Source organism: Eucalyptus grandis, chromosome 1, assembly GCF_016545825.1.
Source record: "Eucalyptus grandis isolate ANBG69807.140 chromosome 1, ASM1654582v1, whole genome shotgun sequence".
NCBI classification, from domain to species: Eukaryota; Viridiplantae; Streptophyta; class Magnoliopsida; order Myrtales; family Myrtaceae; genus Eucalyptus; species Eucalyptus grandis.
Window position 1 is genome coordinate 2,207,103 of NC_052612.1, and position 17,386 is coordinate 2,224,488.

General features: G+C 39.4%; 1 protein-coding gene across 1 annotated transcript; it reads right to left on the bottom strand.

The window, feature by feature from the left end:
- Nucleotides 1-10,922: 10,922 nt before the first annotated feature.
- On the bottom strand, nt 10,923-12,964 carry LOC104450784. The gene is made up of 2 exons (XM_039311074.1): nt 12,281-12,964; nt 10,923-12,194 (listed from the first exon to the last, which is right to left on the bottom strand). The coding sequence occupies exons 1-2, from the start codon at nt 12,962-12,964 to the stop codon at nt 10,923-10,925; spliced, it is 1,956 nt and encodes a 651-aa protein (XP_039167008.1).
- Between the last annotated feature and the right edge of the window lie 4,422 nt (nt 12,965-17,386).

A 17,386-nucleotide genomic window follows, 5' to 3' on the forward strand; every position in this document is an offset into this window, starting at 1 on the left:
AATTGATGAGGTGGTACATAATGCATGATCAACTAAGAAATCTTGAAAAGAAAATTGTCCATGAAAATGCTGTAACAGATCCTGGAAATAAAGCAAAGCGACAACCATCAACCCATATTCTATTTTTTGCCTAGTATCTTTCTTTTGAGGTGTTTCTTCTCTCTGTGAAATTTGATTGTTATACAGAGAAGAGGAACTCCAACTCATTGATTAGTTTTTACTGTCATAGAGGAAATGAAATGTTCAAGCACTCCATCTAGCCTGACGTAGTTTTTAAAGATTCCACATTACCGTTGGAAAGATGGAAGAGTTTGGACAACTAAGGCTGCGTTTGTTAAAAATTGTTTATATTCCTTGGAACAAAAATTTATGTTTTTTTGTTCCTGGGAACAAAAAAGGAACATAAACGTGTTTGTTTGCGTTTTTGTTCCTGTTGGGAATGACTGATCCCCGAAAAACCGGATTCGACAATAAATCGAACCCCTAAATCAATGCGGAAGACGAGCCCGAGAAAAACAACACGTATCACCGATCCTAAAGCACACCACGGATTCGAGCGTACCTTTTAGCCACAGATTAAACACCGACGCCGTTAGAGGAAGAGAAACTTGGTCCTGTTCGATCCGGTGAAGCAAATTTGCCTTCGTGCTTCACTGTTTTGCTTTTGGAGAAAACGACAGAGAGGGAGAGTACGTATGTCCTTTTCTTTTAAACAAAACATTGTCATTTTCTCTCTTTCTCCTCCCTTTTATACCTCTCTCCTTCCACGGGCCCTATTCCCGTGGGCCGGGCTTTCTTGGCCCAACTTGGGCGGTCGGGCCTTAAGCCCAATACTAATAAAGCCTTCATCTCCCACTCACACATGGTGGGCCGAACAGGATTCTCTTTACCTCTTTTCAACATTCATACCGGTGAATAATCCGTGCGACCAGATACTTTGAGAGCTTCGTTGCTATACATCTGTTAGGAATATATAGCAGCTCATAATGGGCGTCACACTCCGAGTAGACTTAGTATGCAGTATCCTAGATCGATCGATCACATTTTATATCTCTCTTGATCTCTTTCAAACATGATATATATATATTATATTCACAATTACAGTTATCACAAAGACAATCATAATTGGTCGACCAGTGAATACAAAAACTACAATGTGATTCTCCAAAATCGATCTTCCTCTTTCCTTCAAAGTCTCAATTTCAGTTCAGCTTGTTTTTCTAGAAATGTCCCATTAGATTGAATCAACTCATGACCATTGGCAACATCCTAAGATAGCAAACACTAAATAGAAACCTTGAGAATAAGTAAAAGTCATGAGGGCACTAAAATTGAGGAACTCTTTTCCTCAAGAGTCTCACACGTCATAAAAGTTGAGATCAAACTTTTTGCCACTCTTATTGGTCGGCTCATGCATATGTAGTATGAAATACGTATTACGGTATTAACTCCCTTCCCATGGAGCGTATGTCTACACCTTTCAATACCGTACAGATGATAGTTCAGACATACCCAATGTCTAACTTGAGTTCATGTATCTACTCTTTTACAAAATTCATCGAACTCACATCGGCATCTTAGACAGATAAAGTAAAATATGTGGGGTATTTTACTTTCGGACATAGTAAGTATTATGTCCTCATCTTAACACTCGATTAAGGCGACATACGTATTTTAAGCTTGAGCTCTCGATTATCACATAGATAATAAGCTTAAAACAGTCTCATATCTATTTATCACACAAGTAAATAGAGGCGATTACCCGTGTGAGTGGGCTAATCTTTTATCTGTCCGACATACTTTCTCAACATAAAGTAATGCACCGAGCATTAAGATGCATAAAGATCAAACAAATATTCATAGGCATTAATAATGAAACAACACTAGTTCATAAATATGAACAACTTAGGGAAATTACAATCCAGTACATCAGACTCTACGCAATCCTAGAGATTTTACATGACCGCAAAACACATCTCTAGGTATTGGCTTTGTCATAGGATCTGCTACCATTTTATGCGTAGATATGTACTGTAAGTTCACATCCTTTCGTGCAACTATATCTTTTACAAAGTTATACTTTGTATCTATATGTTTGGTCTTGCCATGATACTTTGGATCTTTGGTGTATGCTATAGCTGCTTGGCTATCACAGTTAACCAATAATTTATTTGTAGCTTTCTCAATAACACCTAAATGATCTAAGAATCTCTTAAGCCAAACTGCTTCTTGTACTTCGTCCGATAATGCCACGAACTCAGCTTCCATCGTGGATAAGGCTATGCACGTTTGCTTCTTACTACTCCATGATATGGCGCCATTGCTCGCAAGAAAACAAATCCCGAGGTAGATTTTCTTTCATCTAAATTTCCTCCCCAATCAGCATCCGAATAGCCTTCAAGTCGCAGATCCTTTCCTTGGTAATTCAACTTGAAATCAGCAGTTACCTTCAGATACCTCAGTACTCTCTTAACGGCTTTCCGATGTGCTGGACCAGGATTGGATTGGTATCTACTCACCATTCCAACTGCAAAACATATGTCGGGTCTTGTACACATCATAGCGTACATCAAGCTTCCAACAGCACTTGCATAAGGAACATATTTCATTTGTTTCTTCTCTTGTGGAGTCCTTAGACACAGTCTATGGCTCAATCCTTCACCTTTTGCAATAGGAGTGTCTATGGGTTTACAATCTTGCATACGAAATCGTTCAAGAACCTTATTTATATAGGTTTCTTGTGAAAGAGACAATGATCTCTTTGAACGATCTATTGAAATCTTAACTCCAAGAATGTATGCAGCCTCACCCATGTCCTTCATCTCAAAGTTGGAAGACAACCAACTCTTGATAGTTTTAACAAACTCCATATTGCTTCCGGCAATTAGTATATCATTAACATATAATGATATGATCACAAATTGATCCTTGGATCTTTTGATATATATACAATGATCCTCATCAATCATTGTAAAATCATATGCCATTATGGCATTATGAAAACGTATATACCATTGTTTTGATGACTGCTTAAGACCATATATCGACCTCAAAAGTCGACATACTTTTTCTTCTTGGCCTTTCACTATGAAACCAGCGGGTTGTTCCATATATATTTCTTCCTCTAATTCTCCATTGAGGAAAGCAGTCTTTTACATCCATTTGATGTAACTCAAGATCTAGACTAGCCACTATTGCCGAATAATGCGAATCGAGGTAAATCTCACTACAGAGAAAACGTATCTTCATAATCAATTCCTTCCGTTGATTATACCCTTCGCCACAAGGCGAGCCTTATGCCTTTCTATCGAGCCATCAGCCTTTCGCTTTTTTGAGAACCCATTTGTTCCCAATAGCTCTCCGCATCCTTTTGCGATCAACCAGGTTCCCGACTTGGTTTGATTTCATTGACTCCATTTCCTCTTCCATTGCATTAATCCATTTTTCCTTACTAGGGCAATTTAGAGCCTCATTAAAATTTCTTGGCTCATCCTCATCTTGTGGAGCAACCATAAAAGTTTCCCATTCAATGTCAAAACGTCGTCGGGGAATACTTTGGCGACTTGTTCGCCGTATGGGAGATTGTACACTTTGCACATCATTCCCCATCATGCTCCCATTTGGATTAGGTAATGATGATGTCGTCTCATCATGTGGTTGCAATTGAGAATGAGTTGAATTCAATTCATCACTTCTCATATTACTCCCACCTGGACGAACTCCACTAACATCATTATCCTGATCCAAGGTCTCAAATAGGGAACGATCTTCCCCTATTTCGCTCTTCTTAGGAAATTCATCCTCTAGGAATGTGACATCTCGTGATTCAAACTCAGTTATACTCCCACTTTCCTGCTCACCTATGAATACATATCCTTTCGAGTGTTCAGAGTACCTTATGAAAATACTCTTCTTTCCTCTAGGACCCAATTTCCCAAATTTGTGAGATGACTCATGTGTATAGGCAGCACAACCCCATGGCTTAAGAAAACTTAAGTCCGGTTTTCTACCTGTCCATAACTCATATGGAGTGGAAGTAACTGATTTGGAAGGCACACGGTTAAGTATATATGCAGCAGTTAACAACGCATCACTCCAAAAGGTAATAGGTAAGTTAGCATGCGCCATCATGGACCTAACCATTTCCAATAGGGTTCTGTTTCTTCTCTCCGCAACACCATTTTGTTGAGGAGTATATGGAATAGACAACTGTCTTTCTATTCCTTTTTCATCACATAATTTTCTGAACTCATCAGATAAATATTCTCGACCTCGATCGGATCTTAATGCTTTTATTTTCATGTCTAATTGATTCTCTACCAGGTTCATAAACCTTTTAAAACAACTTATTGCTTCAGATTTATGAGAAATCAAATAGACATATCCGAATCGAGTATAATCATCAATAAAAGTGATGAAATTAACAGCCCCATGCCTTCCTTTCACATTCATTGGACCACAGACATCAGAATGGATTAAATGCAGAGGAAATTAAGCTCTTTTTCCTTTTCCAAATGGTTTCCTTGTTGTTTTCCCTTCTAGGAAATGCTTACATATGGACAAATCAACTTTTTCAATATTGCCCAACAAGCCCTCTTTGGCTAGTCTATTCATACGCTGTTGGCCAATGTGACCAAGTCTAGCATGCCACACATTCACATCATTATCATATTTATTGGGAGACGTGAGAAGGGAATAACAAACATTAGCATTAACATAATCAATATCTAATACAATAAAACCATCCAGAAAATAACCACAACCATAGTAATTTGTATCCAAAAACAAATTCACACCTCTACTATAGAAGTTCATATTAAAACATAATTTAACCAACACTAATACATACACTAAATTCCGACGAATCTCCGGAGCATACAACACATCATGAAGGAACGAAGTGCGTCCACCACGCATATTCAGTTGGCATGTGCCAATTCCTTTCACTTCAGCTCTGTAGTTGTTTCCCACATAGATCCACTTAGTTCCAGTTGGTACTCGTCGGAATTCCACGAAGGATCCTCTATCTTTTGCTACATGGTCCGTCGCTCCTGAATCCACAGTCCACAAAGGATTAGACTCAGTTAAGAACACAGAACTCGACACAAAAGTAAAGTTCTGAAAAGTACAAGGGGTGCATACCTTCTTTGGCTCACGACAGTCGCGAGCATAGTGACCCTTCTTGTCACACTTGTAGCATTTCACCCTTGCAAGCCTTTTCATGCGAGGACGCTTCCCTCTTTCATGTTGGTTAAACTTGAGTTTCTTCCTTGAAGGACCTGCTTCTTCCTTGCCTTTCCCCTTATCAAACCAGTTAGGGCGCTTGCGCTTGGAGCTCGAAGCTCCATTTGAGCTAGAACTTGCATGATAGAGTTCAGCATCCGGCTTAGCCGCCAAGAGGCGGTCTTCTTCCAGCTCAAGATGACGAATTGCATCCTCAAAAGTTTTGATATTTTCATTATGAGTCAGGTGCACCTTCATATGCTCCCAACTCTGAGGCAAGGAACGAATCACTGCTTGCACCTGCTACTCATCTGTGAGGACATGGCCAGCATCTTTTAGCTCAGTTATCATGTTTGACATCTTTCTAAGATGTTGCTTCATGGTCTGACCATGAGGCTTCTTATAAGAGTCAAACCTAATAGTGAGTTGCCTCAGTCTAGTCACCGAAGTATGACCAAATCTAGTTGCCAATGCCTCCCACATTTCCTTGGCATTGTCAAAACACCGAAACTCTCGCATGACGTCATTTTCCATGCTGCTCAGCAACATGATGCGAGCTAGAGAGTTCTTTCTTTTCCACGCAGAAAAAGCTTCTTTGTCTCTTTTGTGCTGTGTAGTGGTTCCCTCTTCAGGTTCTACCATGGTCAGGTTTAAAGCCTCAAGTGCTTCTTGCTCTTCCAGCACATACTGGATTTTCATTTGCCAAATTTCATAGTTGTCACCATTGAGCTTTTCACCTTTGTTCAGCTCGGCAACTATGCTCTTTGTGGTTGAAGCCATTGATCTGAACAAATCAGACAAATATGCACGAATTATTAATGCCTATCATTTATGCATCCCTATTTACATAGACCCATCATATTAATGAATAATTTCAAGTAAGGCTTCAGAATCAAAAGGTCACTATGTTTCCAATCATCCTCCAAAATCCTAACTTAAAACTATCATCAATATAATTGTCTTATGCAAAATCAATTCTATGAAGCTACAAAAACTTCTAAAACTACCCACAGTTAATTACTCACAGCAACCGGCAATAACAGAAAGCAATATATAATAGACATCCAATAAAAACAATAATGCTTTCAATTAACACAATTAGGTAGTAATCATTACATAATATGTCCACAAATCACACTTAACATATATCAGCCAATACAACTAACACCAAGTCAGCACACGAATTGGGAAAGATCCTCTTTTGTTCAATTTCTTGATCTTTTCCCTTGAAACAATACAAAGAATATTCATTTACAAAATCCATCACAATTTTCTTATAGGAAGCAACTCCGTTGACATCCCATATGCGATTCAACACATCTTGCCATTCAGGTGGAAGAGTGTTTATGAAAAATCGCACCATCTCTGACTGTGACATAGGACGACCATTTCATATGACCTGTTGAATTTTCCCGTTGACTTCAAGGACATGATCAATTAAGTCACCTCTCTCCCATCGATGATCAGTCAGCTCAGCTATCAACTTAGACAGCCTATCCTTTTGTTCATCGGTAACTGCGCGAATAGGTGTGCGCAACCTCAGGGGAGGCATTGTTCCTGCAACAAATGCAGAACAAATAAGGGATCACATTATAATCCACATAGACTTAATTGAAAAAAAACATTCTTTTCCCTCTTTTTTTTTTTTTTTTTTTGGGTCAACGGTCAACGGTCGTCAAACCGGTTAGGCCGGTGGGGGCCGGCTCGGGCGAACCGATGACACGTGCTGCGCGCGTTGCGGGCTGACGTCACGCAGACGTCAGCCGGCACGTGCCGCGCACGTGCTGGGTCTCCGCGGTCGAGTCGGGTCGGGTCGCCGGCCGGTGGCCGCCCCGGCGAAACATCGTCGTGCTGACGTCATCGATGACGTGAGCACGCGTCGGTCCGCGGACCGGCGCGTGCGGTTCGCCGGCCGGCGGTGCGCACGCGCCGATTCGCCGACCGGCGCGTGTGCCGCACGCGCTGGGCGAGCCAGCGCTTCCGGGCACGTGCGGCATCGCCCGGCGGCGCACGACGTATCTCCAGACTCGTCTCGACGTTGCCTTTCTCCCCATGTGTTCAGAAAACGATTTCGACTTACGAAAACTCAGAAAAATGGCCGAAGAACGCTCGGGTGTCGGGATTTCTCGCCCCGATCCGTACGGCCGAATTGCTTTTGCGAAAAATCAATCAAACATCGTCAAACAAGTCGGGAAAACGTGAACTAAGGCTCGATACCAATGTTGGGAATGACTGATCCCCGAAAACCGGATTCGACAATAAATCGAACCCCTAAATCAATGCGGAAGACGAGCTCGGGAAAAACAACACGTATCACCGATCCTAAAGCACACCACGGATTCGAGCATACCTTTTAACCACAGATTAAACACCGACGCCGTTAGAGGAAGAGAAACTTGGTCTGTTCGATCCAAAGTGAAGCAAATTTGCCTTCGCACTTCACTGTTTTGCTTTTGGAGAAAACGACAGAGAGGGAGAGTACGTACGTCCTTTTTCTTTTAAACAAAATGTTGTCATTTTCTCTCTTTCTCCTCCCTTTTATACCTCTCTCCTTCCACGGGCCCTATTCCCGTGGGCCGGGCTTTCTTGGCCCAACTTGGGCGGACGGGCCTTAAGCCCAATACTAATAAAGCCTTCGGTTCAAAATTATTTTTTTGTTCCCGAAACACATCCGGAACAAAAACAAGAAACAAAAAAAAGTTATTTCTTGTTTTTGGAACACATTTTAAGAACATTTTTTTTCTTTCTTTTTTCTTTGGCCGGTGACGCTGTCGAGGGCTGGCGACCTCGCCGGAGCATCGCTGGCCCCTGGTGAGGCTTGGCCTCGCGTTGGGCTGGGCGAGCTCGATCTCGCCCATTTGGCAAGGCCGAGCTCGCCTCGCCGGCCGGCGGCGTCGGCGTCGCCGGGCCACCGTCGAGCTCGCCGAACTGGGCGAGCTCGAGCTCGCCGAGCCAAGGTGAGGCCGAGCCTCGCCCCGGCCTGACGAGGCTCGGCCTCGCCCGGGGTCGGCGAGCCTCGCCATGGTGGGCGAGGCCGCCGGCCCTTGTCGGCCGATCGGTCGTCGGGGCCGGCCGGCGACCGGCCAAAAGAAGAAAAAAAGAAAAAAAAAGAAAAAGAAAAAGAAAAAAGGAAAAATAAATAAGAAAATAAGAAAAATAAGAAAGAAAATAGAAAAAATAAAATAAAAATATTAAAAAATTAAAAGAAATAAAAAAATTATACAAATTTACCAAACGTGTTTCTGTTCATTTTTTATTCCCGGAACAAGTTTATCAAACGCGTTTTTTTGTTCAAAAATTGTTCCCCGGAACAGAAACACTTTTTTCTATTTCTGTTTCTTGGAACAATTTTTAAACAGAAATGTTACCAAACGCGCCCTAAGTTTCCTTAAATCGGACAAATGAACTTTTATTGGGGACTTCACCAATTGACTTTTGAAATTAAGATGGATTTCTCGGGCTTTTCCTCAACTGGATTTTAGGTTGGCCAGTATGCATTAGAGAATGAAGTATGGAGCATACTCAAGGTAAATTGTTAGGACATTAAACTTTTCTTTTGTAGTACAAAAATGATGTCATTTATGATGTAATAAGTGGATGGGGGTACTTCACAGTATCATGGAGATCTCTATGGCTAGTTTTGTGCCATCTAGATCTTGATCTCATTTTTCTTCTTGGCTACCCTTTTGAAATTTAAACGGCTGTTGCCCAATGATTATATTTTGTCACTTGGTGTGGCCATAATAAATTTAAGGATGCTAAAGGAATTTAGAAGAGAACCAGTGCTTGGTGGAAGCATTATTTTCGTAAGTATTGTTGTATACCACTTGCTTCTTTTTGGGGAAAATTGTCAAAAAATACATAATCTTTTTGTAATTATGTCAATTTAGTCCTAACCTTTTATATGTACCAATTTAATCTCAAACATTTTGATTTGGTGCCAATTTAGTTATTTAGGCTAATTTTGATCGGATTTTGCTGAGTGGGCACTAGTTAGCTGACTTGACATGGTCGGTATTGACGTACATACCTTTTAATAATATTTTAATATATTTTTGAATTATTTTATTTTATTAATTTTTCTTTTTTCTTTTTCTTTTTTTCGTTCTCCTCCTTTCTCTAGCCAGTTGCTAGACCTTGGTGACCGGCTAGAGGCGATGGCCGGTGAGCTTTAGGGCCACTGGTGAGGTTGACCTCGACCTTGCCGGCCATCGCCTTTGGTTAGTCGCCAAGGTTTGGTGACTGACTAGAGGAAGGAGGAAGAGAAAGGAAAAAAGAAAAAGAAAAAGAAAAAGAAAAAGAAAAAGGAAAATAAAAAAATAAAAAAAATTATTAAAAGTTATCAATGTCAACGTTGATTATGCCACGTTAGTCAATCGCGCCCAGAAAAATCTAGCTAAAATTAGGATTAAATTGGTACCGATAAAAAAGTTGAGGATTAAATTGACACAAATACAAAAAATTTAGAATTTTTTTGACACATTTCCCTTCTTTTCAAAATATATGGTTCATCAACAAGCTGAAAATTTGTTTCTAAATGTAAAATCATGCATTCTTGTATATCTTAAGCAATCGTTTAAATTTAACTAACTTTTTGAAAACAATATCCTTTTCAAGATTGTTTTTTTCCCTTTTAATATAATAATATACGCATATATAATAACTTTTTTTTTTTGTATTAGCCAAAATTTTCCATTGAGAACTTCCATATTAAGTTCATTAGTCATTATTCACTTAACCAAATAGCTATACTTCAAATTATAAATAACATGGAGATACATAAAATTTTTAAATAATTTTTCCATCTTAATATTTTAACTTATGTGAAATTTATTCATTTAATGGAGTAAGATCTTGCAAATTATAATCGGTCAACTTATGAATTAGATATGATATTATTGTTTTTGCTTTTCATTTTACTTTAATTATAAGTCAAATAGATGTCCTTGAGATTATTTTCATAGTCTGTCTTCGATATAAGTTACATAAGTGATCCAAAAAGAAAAAAGAAACAAGAAAAAGAAAGAAGATAAGTTAGAATTGGGAGACTTTTGAAGTTTTTTTAACCCTTTTAGACTCCATGAAGAGATAATACTAAGGGAAGGATGAATAAGCTACAGCTTATTATTATATGCGTGCCACGCAAGTCAAGTGCGACGTTGCAAGGATAAACAAAAAAAATATTTTCAATTTTGACTATATTTTTCATCTTGATAACTTTTTCGACTTTAACCGCATCACTTGATGGTAAATTGATTCTTTCTGATGGTTATAACTGGAAAGTCGAAGCTACCCTATCGACAAAACTGCAGGAAATCTTGCAACGAAGGAAATCGATTCAGTTACAATCAATTTGAAGAATTGTACTTCGACTATTCCATCATCTTCTCCTTCTTGATTTTTGTTATTACATCTATTATAATCATTCTTTCCATCCTGTTCTGACGGGACAACGCTTCTTTGCTTCGCTTCGCTTCAATATCTTGATGCAATTCTTCATCCATCGTGCACCATCCACTATATTCGCACAGCGATTACACGTAAACAGAAAACGGAAAATACAAAATTGCACGGTGTACTAAACCGTGGGAATATATTATTCTACAGCTTTCGAAAGATAGCTTCCATCATAAAAATATAATGGAAATATACACCAATTTTATTGGTAAACATATAAGAAATATGAATTAATTGAATTACTAATGCCTGTAACCATAATATGGGCCCCATTCAGGTCTGTAGAAACAACCGAAATGAATCATCAACAGCCAAACAAAGGCAAGAAGCTCTCCACCTCTGCTCAGCACCTGCACATGTGTCTCCCCATTGATATGAGTTGCTGCATATGATAGCATCTCAACCCACACCCCGCTCATCACCTCCCACTTCCTTTCCTTGAACTTTTCTTCTATATGTCGGGCCCAAAAGATCCCCCTGTCAAGTAACGATTTCGTAGGTTCAGTGTAGGCCGGTCGTTTGAAAATTTCCTTGCATAAGCTCTCCACATTCTTGGTAGAAGCAGTGATGCAGCCCTGTAGCTCCCACAACGTCCTCGCCAATGTAATTTGGGCAATGCCGGCCACGGCGGATACCAAGTTAGGTTGATTAAGTAAAAGATATAACATGTAGTCAGAGAGGATCTTGCTGAATTCCCTTTCTTCTTTTTCGGTTGTGGGGTTCTCTATGTTATACAGGATTTCGGTAGCAATATGCCACGTTATAATACTGTCCTCGTAATCAGAAAAGCCCCTCAAACTAAATTTAAAATCGGGGTCATTGTTCTTCGACAGGACAGGACTAAGAAATAGATCACCTCTAGCCGCATATATCTTCTTTGTATTAATTGCATTCTCATCCTCCGTCAGATCATTTCTACTTGTGTCCTCAGATTTACGTCTCACCTCCTTAAAGATAAAGATCCATAACCTCATAATAAATGGATTCGTTGACACGTACTCTGTGTTCGCAATCATCAATCTTTTCCCATCCATGCTCCTTGGACCATAGCTTCTAGTGATTGTATCAACAGCTTGATGGAAACGAGAGGCAACCTTCTCGGTCATATAAAGTGCAAAACTGCAGATATTAGAAAAGGTGATGTTTCCCCAGTGCCTATCGTGCTTATACATCTTTCTTGGACTCTCCTTCAAACTCTCAGATAAAAGATTGCAAGCAGAAATTGATTCTGACCACCTTTGAAATAATAATGGTGTATTTAAGACCACATAAGTAACCTTGTCATTAGGCTTTACTTCGCGTGTGGCAAATTGAGGCTTCCTTAGGTCATATGCGGCGGATACCAAGTTGTAGAGAAATGAATCTAGGTTGTACGATCCTATTTTGTACCACTTGACTCCAGCAATAGTCCAGTCAGAGAAAATGAGCATGAGCACAGCTATCACATCAAGAGTAATTCCTCCGAAAAGAAGGATATAAGTAATTTTCACATCAAGTTTATGAAGCTGTTGCTCCTTCAAGCGATTGAACAGACCAAAGCCATCACAATGTTAGTGAAGGCTATGAAGCGGAAAATGTAGCTCCACTTGGTACGTATTACCAATGCTTTTGTGTGGAGCACCTCATAAATGAAATTGAGTTCAACTGATATCACCCTTAATGCATCCATAGCAGAAATTGCACGGAAATATTCTTGGCTTATTTGACGTTGTCTGCGTGTGAAGATGAGATCTGTAAGGAATACCTTAGAGATTCGAAAGAAGTAGTAAGCATGCTTCACCACAGTGCTCTCGGCAAGCTTTGCATCTTCTTCATCGTGAGAATATCCATCCAACAGATCAATGAATTCGACAATGGAGTCGTTATCTGTATCGTCAAGAGAATCTTGTTGTGAGAGCACCCATTCCTTAAACCTTGGGAGGCTCGAGAGATTAAGTGCCAGTATCTTCTCCACAGTTTTTATGACCCCAGCAAGAAAAACCAGCATTGTTGGGAATACTAGCGACTTGTTGCAGGGAATTATATGCGCAAAGACATGGATGACAGAACCGACTTGGAAGGTGAGAGTGAACAGGTGTCGTCGCCAAAGCGTATTATCCTCCAAAGAAAAGGCAGTGATGTTGTCCGAACCGCCAAGATGTAACAAGAGAAATGAGGTCCAAAATGCTCGAAATGCCATATCTACTTCAGTTGCACCAATTGCACCAACGGATGAGTTGTTTGGGTTATGAGAGATGAGCCCGATCGCAAATGTAGTTACCCAATTAGCCATTAGATAGGCCATCCACAAGAGGAAAGGGAGGTGGTTGTTCGTTATTTTCTTTCTAAGGGGTGCAAAAAAATGGAGAAAGACTTGAAGCAAGAGGCTCAATATGACAAAACCTCGAATGTTCCATTTATTCCACAAGTACGAAATGGAGCTAAATGCCATTACTTGTTTAGTTTGAATTTTGTCAACTCTTTTAATTCCGGGTACAACTTGTATAGGATGAAAGATGACAAATGCATTGAAATGATCCCTTGCTTGTTTGTTAGAAATCAGTATCTATTTAAAAACCCAAAGAGGAAAAGAATCATGAACCAACCATTTGGTAAATGAACCTAAGCAAGGTATCTCATGCATCAAATGGTAGAAGAAAAGCATCTCCAGCATGGATGATGATGATGATGCTCGTTGCTTTGTGATGGGTTGATGTTTTATGATCAAAGAGTCCCATCTCAATCTTATTTGCACTCATGTTGTAAGTACCGACGTTTTGAACCAGAAACTTCAAAGTTTTGAACTAGAAACTTCAATATCCATGATTGGATTGAAGTGTTTCGTGATATCACATCTAATAAGTCACTTGATATAATTGATGAGGAAGATACTATCTAACAATTCGTATGAGTATGCCTGCATAGGATGAGTAGGTTATTATCCATATCATGAAAATGAAATTCTCCTAAATCAATTTAAAATTGAGAATCTGATAGGCCAAATTTATGGGTTACGTTCAAAGAGGTAAATCACGTTAGTTGCCTCTTTTCAACCTTTTGAGTATCAAACACTCAACGATAAAGATGATTCAGATTTATAATTATAGATGAGATACTCTCTTCAATATATCCAGTGATTTACATCAATTCAAGAAAAATCATCCTAGTTGAAGAACTCGATAATTTTGCAAAGTATCCAGATACACAATATAATCAAGCATTAACGAAATCATATAGCACCCAATGAATTGGCTGAACAGTTACATGTTTGGTTAAGATACGACACAGCATTATCTAGTAATGATTGTAGTTTCACAATTTAAAATAAAATAAAATTAAATGCGTAAATGTGACATTTTCTGTATATTTGGAAGCATGATGGGAAGGAAATTATGAGGAAACATCCACTAATCTAAATTTTCAAATTTTTATAATTTTCACCTTTTTTTCCTCTCCGTTTTTCCCAATCTCTCAAAGATAGAACTAATAAATTTTCCCCTCTTTCCAATAAAAAATTCAAGATCCTCTTGTAAACTTAAGTGAAACTTATTTGCGTTATGTGAAATTTGTTCATTCAATCAAGTAAGCTATATTGCAGATTATAAATGATCTAGGTATGAGTTGGATGTCATATTATTGTTTTTAATTTCCATCTTGCTTTAGTTGTAAATCAAATAGATGTCCTTGAGTTTACTAACCAAATTTGTTCTCAGTATAAGTTACATAAGTGCTTGAAAAGAAAGGTATATAACTTAGGGCTACTATTAAAGATATTTTCTTGTGTACCCATTTAAACTCCATAAGAGATAATAGTTGGGGACGATAAATAAACTAAAGCTTATTGTTGAATCTGTACAGGCAATGACATGTATGAGGTCAATTAGGAAGTGGCAAGGACAAATAAAAGTAATCTCTAATCGACTTTAAATTTCGTCTTTAACTACATAACTTTGTGGTAAATTGATCCTTTTTGGTTGTTTTGGCTTAATCACCATGATAAATTGAGCAACTTTCTTGAGGGTCATAAATCATGTAACTCCTAAATAGAAGAAGCTTTAACATCGCATCCTTAAGAATAACTAATTAACTGCCTGTCCAATAGAAATCAATGAATCTGTTTGCTGATAAAACCAAGATACCTGGAAAGGAGAGGGAAGCTAGCCTTTTGGCAAACCTGAAAGAAATCTGTATTGATTGAAATTGATTCTGTTGTAATCAATTTTAAGAGTTGTGATCTTCTTCCTTCTTCCTCTTCTTCTTCTTCTATTTAATCATCTTGTTTTGGATGTCTTAACGCAATCTTCTTCCCTCGTGTAATGTCCACCATATTCTCACAACCATCCATTATTTTATTAGCACAAGGATTACACAGCCATCCATTATTTTATTAGCACAAGGATTACTTGTAAGCATAAATTACAGATTAAAACTGCATATTGTACCAAAGCGTGTATTAATTATTCTATAGTTAACAATACAATGTTCGTTATTTTCTTTTTAAGGGGTGCAAACAGAATAAGAAAAACCTAAAGTGTGAGACTCAATATGACAAAGTCTAGGATGTTACATTTGTTCCCTAGATCCAAAATAGAGCTAAATGTCATGTTTTTGCTTAGTCTAAATTTTATCAATCCTCTCTAGTTTAATTTCTGGTACAACAAAATGTATAGGATGAATAATGGGACTGAGATTGTTCCTTGCTTAATTTTAGAGAACAATATCTATTCCAAATATATGTATGCATGTATGATGTATGTATGTGTTGAGATTGGTCCTTACTTGATTTTTGGAAAATAGTATATATTCCAAAACTAACTGGGAAAAAAAATCGTGAACCAACTATTATATATGTGTATGGTTGTGATAAGGTTGTTCCTCACTTGATTTTTAGAAAATAGTTCTATTCCAGAATCTAATTGGGAAAAAGAATCATGAACCAACTATTGTATATGTGTATGTGTGTTGAGATTGTTCCTTACTTGATATTTAGAAAATAGTATCTATTTCTAAATCCAACTGGGAAAAAGAATTGTGAACCAACTGTTACATGTGTGTGTGATGAGATTGTTCCTTGCTTGACTTTTAGAAAATAGCAACTATTCCAAAACCCAATTAGGAAAAAAGAATCGTCAACCAACTATGATATATGTATGTGTGTTGAAATTGTTCCTTGTTTGATTTTTAGAAAATAGTATCTATTCCAAAACCCTACTAGAAGAAATAATCGTGAACCAACTGTTATAGATGTGTCTGCATGTGATAAAGTAATACGCGGTGAGTGTATTACTTTATTTCTCTTTTTGCTCAAAATACTAATGAGAACAGTAGTTTGAATATGCCCAATGTTGTTTCCCTTGATGAACATGTAAAACATGCATTTCTGCTTTCTTTTAACTTAAGACTACTCTGCACGGCGATTCTGCTTTCTTTGTGAATGCCTAGTGTACAAGATTAAAAAGAGTACCTAGACTCAAACTCAGAAAATCCGAAACATGGTTTAAATCTACAAGGCCAAAAAAGCCTACAAGAATCATTGTTGCAAGGTAAGCCAATCTCAATGGTCAACACTCAACCCGTTCTCTACAATTCACCCATGCCACTTACTAGCTTGATGTACTGGTTGAATCGCGGACAAGCAATATGAAAAACAATTCACTAAACTTCAGAGGAATACTCAATTGCCAGATCACTTGCTCCGTTCGTACAGTTAGAGCATCCACTACAATCAAAGAATGAAACTCACAGAGATGCCAAAAATGGCCTTCTAAACTTCCAATTCCTATTTTCTTGGGCAGATATTGTTCCCACCATACACCAAAACTACAAAGAGAAAATTCGAAAACCAACAAGAAAAGCAAAGAAGACGAAGACCCATAACCACGGACTCCAACAAGGGAAGAACCTGGGCGTGAAAAAGGCCATAACTTGCGGCCAAATCTATCTTGTTCTGTCTCTTGAGCTTGGCGAAGGCGTTCGAAAGATCGGATTTTAAGAGCCGAGAGAGTCTCATGCCGAGGACGTGGGTCAACTGAAGAGTGGATTTGGCCAGCTGAGGGACTCGACGGCTCGTGCGGCCTCCTTCGATAACACGTTCGACGAAGCCCGTGGGTGACGAAGCTCGTGGTAGGGGTGTGCAAAATACCCGAGATCCGCCCGGACCGCCTAGAACCGGACCGGAACCGCCCGAAACCGGCGGTTCTTGAGGGAACCTGTCCGATTCCCGGTTCCCGGTTCCCTTTTAATATTAAAAAAAATAAAATTACTAAAACAAACCTAGGTCTCACGCTTTCTTCCACTTCTCTTCGGTTTTTGCGGCTGCCTCTCTCTCTCTCTCTCTGTCTCTTCCACTTCTCTTCGGTTTCTGTGGCTACCTCTCTCTCTCTCTCTCTCTCTCTCTCTCTCTCTCTTCCTCGGTTCCTCTCGCTATTTCGATTCCTCCTCGGTGACCTGTGCGTTTGCCTCACCACACGAGCCGCGAAGCCGCTGTAGCCTAGTCATCCGCCACCCTCCTGCCGGCGCCGCTCCGATCTCATACCCGCGTGCTCGCCGACCTACGACAGCTCCGCACCTCCGCCATCGTCGTCTTGCCAGATCTGCGTTCCCCCCGACGTGCAGCGCCGCAACCGCCGCTCGTTTCTTCACGCTGGTGGCCGCGACTCCAGCAACCCACGAGACCCATCCGTGACCAATGCTCGGCGTCCCCTGCTTCAGCTGCGCTGATCTCGCT

Bases quoted from the DNA above. Each gene is read 5' to 3' on its own strand.
- LOC104450784 (XM_039311074.1), bottom strand. From the start codon at position 12,964: ATGGCCTATCTAATGGCTAATTGGGTAACTACATTTGCGATCGGGCTC. The intron at 12,195-12,280 runs GTAATACGTACC...AATCGCTTGAAG, and splicing joins TGCTCCACACAAAAGCATTG to GAGCAACAGCTTCATAAACT.